This window comes from Borostomias antarcticus, assembly GCF_949987555.1.
Source record: "Borostomias antarcticus genome assembly, chromosome: 6".
Taxonomy (NCBI): domain Eukaryota; kingdom Metazoa; phylum Chordata; class Actinopteri; order Stomiiformes; family Stomiidae; genus Borostomias; species Borostomias antarcticus.
Genome location: NC_140239.1, coordinates 12,399,333 through 12,412,052, shown reverse-complemented (window position 1 = coordinate 12,412,052; position 12,720 = coordinate 12,399,333). Strand labels below are relative to the sequence as shown.

The 12,720-nt window shown below is 48.1% G+C and overlaps 3 protein-coding genes across 6 annotated transcripts in view; 1 reads left to right on the top strand and 2 right to left on the bottom strand.

Annotated features, from left to right (window-relative positions):
* The window catches only part of grk5l (G protein-coupled receptor kinase 5 like), a 64,577-nt gene extending 59,974 nt beyond the window's left edge, over positions 1–4,603 (bottom strand). For 2 of the 3 annotated variants that reach the window (XM_084439882.1, XM_084439884.1), the window contains exon 1: positions 2,055–2,673. In XM_084439882.1, coding sequence (XP_084296008.1) covers positions 2,055–2,106 — 52 coding nt within the window. In that variant the 5' untranslated portion in view covers positions 2,107–2,673. Of the gene's footprint in view, positions 1–2,054; positions 2,674–4,524 lie in introns of those variants that run through there. The other variant, XM_084439883.1, reaches the window with a different exon arrangement.
* On the bottom strand, positions 3,358–5,278 carry lsm1 (LSM1, U6 small nuclear RNA associated). Of its 2 annotated transcripts, XM_084439886.1 has the most exons (4): positions 5,144–5,278; positions 4,842–4,910; positions 4,525–4,640; positions 3,358–4,142 (listed from the first exon to the last, which is right to left on the bottom strand). In XM_084439886.1, exons 1-4 carry the CDS (start codon positions 5,187–5,189, stop codon positions 3,972–3,974), a joined length of 402 nt encoding a protein of 133 aa, XP_084296012.1. In that variant the 5' UTR covers positions 5,190–5,278; the 3' UTR covers positions 3,358–3,971. The 2 variants fall into 2 exon arrangements, with proteins under 2 accessions (XP_084296012.1, XP_084296013.1); XM_084439887.1 differs by lacking the exon at positions 4,842–4,910 and having other exon boundaries at positions 5,144–5,269.
* A 397-nt stretch (positions 5,279–5,675) lies between these two features.
* bag4 (BCL2 associated athanogene 4) lies at positions 5,676–12,177 on the top strand. Its single transcript, XM_084439422.1, has 5 exons — positions 5,676–5,915; positions 6,560–6,679; positions 7,249–7,542; positions 8,337–8,624; positions 9,522–12,177. Exons 1-5 carry the CDS (start codon positions 5,790–5,792, stop codon positions 10,029–10,031), a joined length of 1,338 nt encoding a protein of 445 aa, XP_084295548.1. The 5' UTR covers positions 5,676–5,789; the 3' UTR covers positions 10,032–12,177.
* The last annotated feature ends 543 nt before the right edge of the window (positions 12,178–12,720 follow it).

Genomic DNA, 12,720 nt, shown 5'->3' with positions numbered 1-12,720 from the left:
TCACACTCCTCTGGCTTAGCTTACCCTATCCATTACATTACAGTCACTTAGCAGACACTTTTATCCAAAGCGACTTATTATAATTGCATTTAACGTAGGAAGTCAGCGTACCGCTACTCGCAAGAACTCACAAGTGCGTCTCCTATCTCCTATCCAACACTACTGTACATCCAGTTTGTAGCATATCAATAAGTGTCTTACAAATCCCCCTACGCTCTGATGGCAACTGTTATCATCAGATCTCTAGCCTGTCCAACTCTGTTTGTAGCTCTGTCGTTCATACATCTGCTACCAACCCCAGCCAACACTGTTCCCAGGCTGTAGCTTTGCCATTCATCTCTCCTGCTGCTCGTTGATCCACCGCTCCACACAGGACAGTCCCAGGCCTGGGTTTGGATGAGAGTTGATCTCAGGTAAGCTCATCATATCTGCCAAATAAAAGCTCATTCAACAGGCACAACTGATCCTAGATCTGCACTGCTACTGTACTTTGAGACTTAGTGAATGTGTGTGTGGCCTGGTGTGTGTGTGTGTGTGTGTGTGTGTGTGTGTGTGTGTGTGTGCGTGCGTGCCTGTGTGTAAGGGCAGTGCAAACAAAATCAACATGTAAAATGTCCTTTAATTTCAGGATGGAGGGCTGGGATGGAGTTGTATTTTCAGATCTATTTTTACATAACTATGTATCACAATATGTATCGTATAGCAAAGTATTGTGATACAATCATATCGTGACCCATGTATCTTAATACATATAATATCGTGAGGTCCGTCAATACCCAGCCCAAGTGTGTGAGTGTGTCTGTTTGTACGTGTGTGTGTGCTACTGGGTAGGGAGCCCATGTGACTTGGTGTTCCCTGAGCACAGATATGTCATTGGCAGGAGAGATAAGGCAGGCACAGAGCAGCCAGAGCACCGCCCCGCGTCACATGCGGCCCCAGAGGACAGACTTGCGGCCACGTTACGCCACTCGACTGGCTGACATCAAAGAGCGCGTTTGGTTATGAGACGGCGGAACACAGGCCTCTCGGTGTCTGTATTCAGATAGCTTGTGATGTTACCCTGCAGCTCAGATCAGATATATAACCACAGCCTCGTCAACGGGGAAAACGAGGCCAAAGGCCACATTTCACATCTGATAAGAAAACAGACACTAATGTGTAAAGCATGCGAAGGAGGGCGCAGGTACGGCTGTGTGATCCATGCCAACGGAAACAGCCCTGAGACGAATCTGACAGCCTATGTTGACCATGATGATGATGATGATGATGCATCCCTCCACACAAACACAGAGATCACACCCCTCTGGTGAGAAGTCTAGGTCATGACGAGAAGATCATACAAGGCAGTCAGTCTTCTCCAGGAGGAATATATATCTCTTTATCTGGCTGAGATGTTATCAGATAATCTGAGCATGAACGCCCATGCATATCCTGGTCGAGGGCCAGTGTTATGTGTACAGAAAGTGAACGGGCAGCATTTTGTTGCATGGGAACACGACAATTTCCCCCCAGATCGCGCCATGATCACCCACGGCCTGGTGTCTGAGCATGATCACCCACGGCCTGGTGTCTGAGCATGCAGGCTACGGTTGCGAAAGATGTGTTACTACGTAGTAGAGGAAGGCTACAGCTTGCTCGTTTTAGCAGGCAGTGTGAGGTTAAGCGGATGTGGGAGACTCATATTTTCTCTCTCTCTCGTATTAGGAAACCCCAGCTCACACGCAGGAGCTGTCAGATTATTGAAACATCAAGGCCTGAGCAGATGGTTTTCTGATAACCTGGGCGATCACCAAAGACGAATCCCTGGTGAATGGCTTCGCTATAAAACATGTCTCTAATATCAGGCTAAGCTAGATGTTGTGAGTAGCCTATATGATATGTTGACCTAATGTAGCATATGTAGCCTTGGCTACTGCATCAGTAAAGCCTAACATCTGGCAGCACAGAGACAGGAATCACCTGAGAGCTATAGCCTATAAAATAAAATGAGATATGTTTCTAGATTCCTAATAGGCTATATTATATTTATATTTGTCTTCAAGGTTAAAACTTACCCTCTCTCGCTTTTAGCAGTACCGTGTTGGCAACTATATTCTCCAGCTCCATCAAAAAATCCTATTCGAGATTCACCGTAGATCACAAAGGTCGGTGGAGCAACACCTCTGTCTTCACAACTGGCTGTCTTTTCTCTTGATCCCTAATCCGAATCCGAGTCAATTCTATTCATTTCACACTCGCAGCGGTCTGTACACATTTGTACTGGCCATCACACGATATCTGGAAACATGAACGAGGCACGCGTTCATGTTGTGGGCTACGAGTGCAGCGTTGGGGAAGGCATCCTATTTCCATTCCAGTTCAAAAAATCATCCAGGCTCAAATAGTCGCAGATCAGATGAGGATCTCTCTTTTAAATCTCCAGTAGGCCTACATCCAGATCAGACAGAGAACTGCATCGTTTCCTACCGCATAGCAGCGACCAAGACCAAGACAGGACAACCTTCAGAACAGAACAGGGGGAGTTGGCGAAGTTCACCGAACAGAACATCAATATATGCTCCCCCTTTCGGTGCGGAATTAGAAAAGGGCTGGGTTTTTTCTTTCCTTAGTTGAAACGTTCTGGCCAGACTCCAGGCCGTTTTGTCCGTGGTTTCTGCTCAAGATTTCGGCGAAATGAACCCAGTCTAAAGAGAGGAGGCCCTAATGGACACTGCCCATGATGGTTGAGTCATTTGCCGTGGGGAGTCGTGAACCTTGATCCAGCGGCGGTCTCAGCACCATTCCACCGCCCCTAGCCTGGGTTCTCTCTCTCTCTTTCACACACACACACACACACGCACACACACACACGCACGCACGCAGAGCGGTGGGGCGTGTCTGACCAGCCCTGACGTAGGTACGCTGCCTGGGTGCGTAGGCTGTCAGACATCCGATAGCAGAACATTCCTGACAGCCTGTTTGAAGCCGGGAGACATTAACATTTATAGCGGTATCTAATAGAACTATGACAAAGCGTATGGTGCTATTACTATGTTATTAAACAGGATTCTCCATTGATTTGATGCCAGAGATATATTCTGAACAACCATATCCCTGCTAATGATCTACAGGTTTCTTAAGCTGATTGCTGGGGATTTGGCGCCCTCATCTGGAACAGAAAGGATCGGACTGGAGGTCCATCTAAATAAGTGGAAGTGGATACAGTAGTATAAGCCTGATAACAGCAAGTCAGCGACAGTCAAACACTGGGTTATTACGCTTATAAGAAGTAAATGTCTCATTCTGGTTTTAAAAAAAAGAGAGATAAACAAAAATGACTTTAATGGAACATAAATCTACCATTAGAGTTTTGGTCAGTTTACACCGGCTCAAAATACAAGTCCACAATTATGAAGGATGCTATAGTGACAAACTATTAAGTGCTGATTTAAGAAAATTATATATTCTTTTTACATAATCATCAAATGTAGTCTGAAAGACAAACTCAAGACGTGCTGGGACTTTACATAATAATCAAACTCAGTCTTGAACTCATGTGTTGGGCCAATCACCCGCAATTCCAGCAAGACATTTTTAAAAAGAAAAGATTCTCAGATTCATCCCTCACTTTCACACCAGTACAGTATTTGGTGTGATGATGCATCAAACCACTGTAGAAAAACTCAGACAACAGAAAAACTCAGCCACACCACAGGCCTTTCTCCAGGGTGTTTTTCTCTAGTTGTGTGGTGCTGGGAACTCAACCCCCAAAACCCTGACACACACACAAAAATACCCCCCACACACACACACAAAATACCACCCCCCCCCCACACACACACACACACTTCCTCTTGCACATGTAATGTGTCTGTGTGTCTGTGTGTCAACCTTTCTAAAGACAACCAAACCACGCCGTCATCCTCTCCAAAACAAATCTTGCATTCAACATAAAGTCCAACAAAACAGAGGTTCTGAGGGGGGGGTCAGTGTCAGTATTCGTCCAGGTTATCTGCCTTGGGGATGGACAGGCCCCTGTCCTTCAGCGCCTGCATCTTCACCTTCTCCGTCTCCTGCTTGGCCAGCTGCTGCTGTCTCTGCTCCTCCAGGATCTCCTCAATGGACACCTGCTGTAGCACCGCGTCACACGGCTTGTCCATGTCCTGGACACGGACACACACACACACACGCTGTAGCACTGCGTCACACGGCTTGTCCATGTTCTGGACACACACACACCTGCTGTAGCACCGCGTCACACGGCTTGTCCATGTCCTGGACACACACACACCTGCTGTAGCACCGCGTCACATGGCTTGTCCATGTCCTGGACACACACACACACACACGCACGCTGTAGCACCGCGTCACACGGCTTGTCCATGTCCTGGACACACACACACACACACGCACGCTGTAGCACCGCGTCACACGGCTTGTCCATGTCCTGGACACACACACACACACACACACACACACACCAGCTGTAGTGTCTGAATGGCCACAACGTAAGAGAGAAGCGTTGTGGTGCGGCAGGATACGTACTATCTCCCCGAGAAGGACCACGTTCTCTCCTCTCACGATGAAGATTCCTCGTGGGATGTCTCCGAATTTCTTCCCTACATGGATGCGTTCCACGGTCTGATGGAAAACTAAATTGGCTAAAAGAAACGGGGAAGAGTTGTGATCAGCTGATCATGTATTGTAATCTCAGTTATTGTCTCAACTGGATTTTGAAATATGATGCATGGATTCTCAACGTGTATTCAACTCGGATTTTGAAGCAGCAATTTTCTGTATCATTTTGCAGTATTGCAGTACATACTGCAATGCACATTAATCAAGTAGGCAATTTGACATACCGAACTGGTCAATGCTTCTAAGATACCCAATCAGCGTTCTCCCATCGCGAAGCAGTACAAGGTGTTTCTCTGGATACGAGAAAACATATAAAATATGTAAACACAGTAGTACTACAGAACGAACGTACGGTACCAAGTGAAGTGGTGTAATATGTTGCGAGATCGCCATAAATAGATACAATTACAATGGGTGATTTCACCGCACGTTGAACTACTGCTCATTAACCCACACAGATAGCAAGTGGTGTCTGTTTTACACTCCAGCGCTATTTGTAACATTGCCTCCAACTATCTCAACTTACTATCGACATCATCGATGAGACTCCCAGTCCCTGGCATGTAATTCATTTTGAGTGTAAATATTTCTGCAATACTAGGCCTAGTTCGGCTAGTCTATCCGTGTCTGGATGTTATCAAAGCCATTAATTTTATGCGAGGTCCACAGGAAGCACATGAGAGCAGCCGGGAAAGACTTCCTGTAGCACATGAAACCCCTTTTACGCTTACGGAACAGTTTAAATTTAAAATATTATTGATGTGATTAACTAGTTTGAATCGATATTGACGTACACCAGTCAATTGTAGTTATTTAAATCTGGCTAGTTTGATTAATAGTCATCAAAAACCTTAAACCGGAGTCTTTTTTTAAATATATATATATATATATTATTAATACCAGATCTGGGGCGGGTCATCGGGTGTCAAATCTAGCTAACCATTGGCCGAGTCAACTGACGCACACGGAAACATAAAAACAACGTAAACGTCTGATCCAACATTTAAAGGGGCCGCAGCCACAATACGTCCGTGTAGCTGCTATCTCTATCATTCAAATCTTTATGTCCATTAACTTCTCAAACACAAAGAATTTGACAAAATAATTGTTTTTGTTGTAGCAGCCAGGGATATCCTATTCGATACTGGGTTTGTTCAAGATTAATCTTTGTAATGGCGAATGACAGAACTGCTGGGGACAGTTGGGTGATGCATCATCAAATGCAGTCAACTCCCAAAGCCGACTGGCCTCCGAGCTACAACTCTGACAATAATAACCTGAACTGGAACAACGCTATGGTACGTGTTGTTTTACACAAAAAATAATAGACAGAAGTGAATTGACAAAAAACACGTCAGTTGTAGCTTATGGGTGAAAGCTGCTAGCTAACGTTAGATAGCTGTGATTGCTGGGCAAGTGTTCCGCCAACATTAGCTACAATGCTAAATATCTGTGTTAGCTAGCTAAGTGACTAGCTAGCTAGCCAGCCACACATCCTTGTTATGTAATACTAGCCAGCTAGCGCATTTGCTGTCATGCATGTTGTATCGCGACGTGACCAAATTGTTTATTTTGGGCGAACTTATGCTGACATTTTCCAATTGGAAAGCTTTCTTGAAGCTGTCGGCAAAACGAGCTAGTTAACGTTAGCCTCAAGCCTGCTAACTTCCTTGATGCGCCAAAAGCCAGGGAGGGACACTGGCAGACTTGACAATGTTGTCAGTGTGACTGTTAGTCCTGAATTCAAGGTCTGATAATTAAATCAAATGTCATGTTCCCCGCAGCTGGCTGATCTCTATAGCTAACTGATTCACACCGTTTAACATCCTACACAGAGTCTACAGTGTCACAATACTAAATGGAAGTTAATGCTCAAAAGCATTGTCATGAATACAAGATAATAGGTCTCTTCCATGGCCTGTCACGTTGTGGTTGGTTTCAGGATGCTTCCCAGTACCCTGGCTACTCTTCAAACTACTGGTACCCCCAGTCCCATTGCACAGGGCACTACGCAAATGCCTATCCCCCAGGACCGGACTCCCAGCAGCCCTACAGCCCCCAGGTACAGGCCTGTTACGTCACAGCAAGGCTCTCTTAAAGCTCCTGTCTATATAAGGCCTTCTGCTCCTTATCTAAAGACTCTTAAGTGCCCTCAGATTATGCCTATCTCTCTGTGTGTACACACACACACACACACACACACACACACACACATACCACTTAGTGACCGCCTCAGTCTTTCATTCTCCCCTCACCCCCCACCCCTGCATCGCTCTAATGTCTCTCTTCTCTTTCTCTCTCTTCTCTCTCTCTTTCTCTCTCTCCTCTCTTTCTCTTTCTCTCTCACTCTCTACATCACCCTCACCTCTCTCACCTCTTCTCTCTCTCCCACTCTCATGTCTCTCTCATCTCTTTCTCTTCTCTCTCTCTCTCTCTCTCATCTCTTTCTCTTCTCTCTCTCTCTCTCTCTCTCTCTATTGTGTTAGTCTACTGTCTGTGTTGTATGGAGATGACTACTGCAAACCAAATCTACCTATGGGGACTAATAAAGTCAACTGAGCTGAAATCTCTCTCTCTCTCTCTCTCTCTCTCTCTCTCTCTCCACATCTCTCTCTCCCTCCCATCGTCCAGGCGATGGCGCAGTACCCCAACGGCCACGGCGGTGCGTTCAGCCCCAGTCAGGGCCATCAGCAGCAGTACCCCCAGAGCTCCTTCCACCCATCCAACCCCTTCTACTGCACTGAGCAGCAGCGACAGCAGGCCGCCCCCTACCCCGCCGCCTGCCAGGGCTGCCTGGCTCACCAGCAGAGCGCCGTGGGCCCTGGACTGCCTCCCTCCCACCCCCAGCACCCCCAACACCACCAGCACCCCCAACACCACCACCAGCACCACCAACACCACTACCCTGGGCCACACTGTCAGGGGGTATGTTTGTCTGAAACGTTGGTCCTCTCTGTGAAGTTTCTTTTATTTGATTTTAGTGGACAGGGATCTATTAACGCCATCTCTGAGGCAACAACGTCACAGTTTTTTACTAAAAACGTAAATATAATGGAAGCAGACGTTTGATGATGACAGTGTAGCTTACTTTGCAGCTCAAAATGTCCTCTAAACAATTCCTGTTTTCAAATCTAAATGTGTTTTGTTGGTTCTAAACTGGGTTGATAATTTTGAGGATAACGCTGCAGTTTGGAATCCTCTGAAAGGGGGTCTATTAGCGAATGTTAAGTATGTACAGTATGGAATATACAGTAGCAGTTACAGTCAGACATGAATGGAATGCTCACACAATGACGCAGCATCGCCAAGCAACGTTTTCAGGGTGAGACTTAACAGAATTAATTGATGATTTGAGGTCGTTTTTATACAACAAAATATGAACATAAAAAGCTGAAAATATGAAGGTAGAGTCTCTATGATATGTAATTGTAGGAGAGTTGGTTACTTTTCCGTTGCAGTTTAAAATGTCACTTGTACAAGGCAGAAATGAGTCTTGTCGCAGCGTAGGGTGTTAATACGTCCCCTCTCAAGCAGGGGGCGTTAATAGATCCCCTAGGCTAGATTTTTTTTGCTCACAACCTTCCATGTCAACACTGCACTGCGCTAACGACTGTGATGTTTTGAGTAGACATGTCACAGTCAGTGTTATTAGCTCTTGTCTTACACACAGACACAACGACCCTTTAAGGAGGATGAACCCGCACCTCTCTCTGCTGCAGGGTGCTGGCTATCCCCCCGGGTCCTATCCACATTACGGGGAAGGAGGTCACGCGCTGCCCCAGAACCCGCCGTACCCCACCGGCCAGTCTCTCCACCCCAGGCCGGGGGCCGAGGCCTGGGCCCAAACGGGCGGGTACGGGCCCTCCTCCCACCCCCAGCAGCCTCAGCAGCAGTGGGCGCCCGGCTCCCAGCCCTCCCCCGGCCAGTACGGGACCCCCGCGCGCCCGCAGCACCCCCCAGCCTGGCCGGGTACAGGCACCGGAGCTCCACCTCCATACCAACCCAAGGTACCCCACAACAACCTCGTTTGTTTCATCCATAATCATAATAATACATACGTTGTGTTTGTATACAGCCTTTCCCAGATGCTGGTTGCATTCAGTGATGGAGGGGGAGGGAGGGAGATAGGGTGTAGCTCACCTCACCCACAACCAGTCCGCAAAACCCATGTGTTAAAGGTGCAGGATGCGCTTTGTGATTTACTGTTAGATTTAGGAAACATTTTGAAAAATGCAGCTGACAAAACCCCCGCCCCTCCCTTCAGGCCTCCCTCCAAAGCCCCTCCTCCAAACTGGGGGAAACAAATGACCCTCGCTAGGCAGGTAGGCAGGCTGACAGGCAGGTGAGCCACCCAATCATGTCAAGTTGGCAACTCAAAATGACTGGATGCACTTATTACAGTCCTGCGACTTCTACAGATTACAGATTAAATTTCATTGTAGTGTCAGAGCACTTTATTTATAGATTGCTGTCAGGATATAATGAGAATTACAAAAAATATAACAAAAAGTGTTTTTTGTCAAACCGCGTACTGCACCTTTAATTCACTTTAGTGTGATTGAGCTAGAGAAAGCTACAATGGGGTCGAAGAGGAAAAGGACTTTAGACTGTTGAGATGTTGATATAGGCTTTTATGCACTATACTACCAGAAGTACTACCAGGATCCCTCTTCAGCACCTATTGTATTTATATTTTGCTGCTCTTGCACTCTGCCTTCAACACTAGATTATGCTCTTAGTCACTTGTTTAGAAAAGATATGCACTTTCACAGTTCTGGTGAGTAGTAGTACGCTGACTTCCTACGTTAAATGCAATTATTGCAAGTCGCTTTGGATAAAAGTGTAATGGCTGTAATGTGCTGTCTGCTAACTTTCATACTACCTGTCATTTCCTTTCACCTCAGGACCAGCCATACCCAGGACCTCACCCACACCAGCACCAACGCGCCCCACAAGTAGGCCCCAAACCCAGGCCGGCCCCCTCCCCAAATGCCCCTGACGGGAAGCCTGTAGACTTCAGCTCGCCCCCCCAGATGTACAACAGAACAGGGAAAGGAGGAGTGCCGGAGCCCTGGCCATCCCAGTGCGAGCTCCCTCCTCCAGGCCCCCCGGCCCCCGCCCCGGGCCCCCAGACCCAGGCCCCGATTGGGCCCCAGCCCCTGAGCGACAACCCCGGCATGGCCAAGGTCCAGCAGGTCCTGGGCCGCGTCAACCTGCTCCAGGAAGACGTCGATGAGTTTGTGGGCAAAAAAACAGAGAAGAGCTACCGCTACCTGGAGGAGCTGCTCACCAAGGAGCTGCTGGTTCTGGACTCGGTGGAGACGCGGGGGCAGGAGGCGGTCCGGCAGGCCCGCAAGGAGGCCGTGCAGCGGATCCAAGCCATCCTGGACCGCCTGGAGAAGAAGGCCTTCTGAACTGGACCCCCGCCCCGCCCCGCCCTGCCCTGCCCTGCCCTCCCCCTCTGAGCCCAGGACTGGTTCTTGGGTTCGGGATTCGTAACGGGTCGTCACAATGTATTTTTCTTTCCTGTTGACAGATCTTCCACAGACGGGGTTGAGCTGTTGGCTGGTTTCATTCAGACATGTCCGCGCCCCCCCCCCCCCCTCCCGCCCAGAATACCTGCAGACAGTGAGGTTAATCTGATCTGACCTGACCTGATCTGATCTGTCCATGCGCTCACCGTCTCTGAGAGGAAGGAAGGGTCTCAGCTACAGAGATGAGAGACTGGTTTGGTTTGGAACCGGGCCCTGCTGTCGGTGCGAGCCACTTCATTCCAGCTCATGTGTACAGGGTACGGGTACAGTAGATCATGAAAACAGCCTATAGAGGAGGAGCTCACAACACGTCACCTTTTCTAGCGCCATCTTGATCGTCTGCTCCTTTCCGCCATCGACGAGTCCAACGCGAGGCGTGTGGAGGGCAGCCATGTGGGAGGGGTTACAAGGTGTACATATCAGGAGATCCGTGATTGGTCAACTCTACTCTGGGGATCAACTGTGATTGGGCGAATCTACCCCCCAGCGTGCGTGCGTGCGTGTTGGCTCAGTCGGTAGGCCCGTCACTGTGATTGCTCAACAGAGGACGCTACGCCACACTTAACAACAACTTGAGAAGAATGTCTTGAAGGAAGATTAATATTATTTAACCAGGAGGTAGAAGCTGCCCCTAACTTCTGATCTAGGGTCAGATCCCCTCAGGATTGGGGGTGGCCTAAGGCCCCATCTCAAACCCACACCTAAACCGCAAGCCCTATTCCTTACCACCTGTTCCCTTACCTCCTATTCCCTAACCCCTATGTCCTATTCCCTAACCCTAAACCCTATCCCATTTAGCCCTATTCCTTACCACCTACCCCCTATACCTCATGCCCTTGTGGAGATCCGTAGTGTAGACTGGACAGGAGAAAGCAATATGGTGACACACTCCCCCCAATCAGAGAGTGAGTTGAAGTTATTAGTAGCACGTTCCTTGTCCTGACCAACCCTTCAGATCCCACAGGTGTTTTTGCAGGATATGGGAGCCTAAACCTGATCCTGGATCTGCAGTCAGGGGAAACATCTACTTCAAGTGTTCCTGTCACCAATGTTGGTTTACATGTTGTCCCCTTCCGCTCCTGAGGTCACTAGCCAACCGTCACAGCTGGCCTTGTCAGAATGCTAGTAGCGTATTTGTTCACATAGCCTTTCAAGTCACAACAGGCATGGTTGCACTGTTTCCTGTTCGCGTGTGCTTCTTATCACACAGACTGTCATTTCAGAGTATCATCTAAAGGCTGGGACACGCCAATCTGAGGGTCTGCCAAAAACAGCAGGGGGCCCGTGGGTTGGGCGTGGTTTCTCTGGTGTGCCATGGAGGTGTGCACACTTGTTAAGGCTCAGAGAGGCATGAGAGATCATTGAGGAAGGCTAAGGAGTGCTGTTCCACTCAGCACCTCACATCGCCCAGCTGCTCTGTTGACTGACTGACTGACTCTCATATCGCCCAGCTGCTCTGTTGACTGACTGACTGACTCTCACATCGCCCAGCTGTTATGTTGACTGACTCTTACATCGCCCAGCTGCTCTGTTGACTGACTGACTCTCACATCGCCCAGCTGTTATGTTGACTGACTCTCACATCGCCCAGCTGCTCTGTTGACTGACTGACTGACTCTCACATCGCCCAGCTGTTATGTTGACTGACCGACTCTCACATCACTCAGCTGTTATGTTGAATCTCCAAGACAAAAGCGTGCCACAGTATCAATGGGAGTTTTTATATCGTTAGAAAACAAATGATGATCTCTGAAGCTTTGCATGGAAGAAAAATGTTTGCCATTTGCCTATTTCCTGTGATCCCCTTCTGATAGAGCAACATTGTATATTGGTTCACTATTTACTGAAAAAGTATATATTTGTAATATAGAGGACAAAAAAAGAATTGAGGAAAACCTGGCTAAAGAACACACCTGTACAGATCACTGATGTAATGCATGTTTCCAACACAAGATGGACATGTTTGCCTGACTAATCTAGAGATGACTGGCTCAACCTGAGAACTGACAATTAAACATCAGGACCATTTTTGTACCATGTTGCTGTTTGTTTTGTGTTCTGTTCAGTCTGGGAGGAAGTTCCATAAATCATCCCTCACATTTTCAGATTTGTTTTTGTTTTTAAGTAGAAGTAAGAGAAAAATATGGGTTTTAGTTTGAAGAGGGCTTTAAGTGTGAGAGAGAAAACGCTTAACCTGAATTGATCTCCTTGCCTGGATAGGCCCACAGTGAGACACATGACATGCGTGTTTCCTAGAGGTGAAGCTGAGCCGTCTGTGCTTGGCCCCCCCTCGCCTGCCTCCCTGCCGCATTCACCTCTTTAAATAGCCGTCTATTTTGATGAGAAACCACAACACGGGCTGGGGGAGCAAACACGCCTTTAGATTTGATTTGCGGGGGGCCGAGCCTCAGGCGACTCCGATGACACCCTGGGTTGGTCAGGGCGAGCGGCAGCAGCAACTCTGGAAGGGGAAGGTTATCCCAGCTCTGGAAGGGGAAGGTTGTCCCAGCTCAGGGGGGCGCTCGTAACAGCAGCGCCAGGACCCGCTGGGGTAGAAACAGCCCAGAGC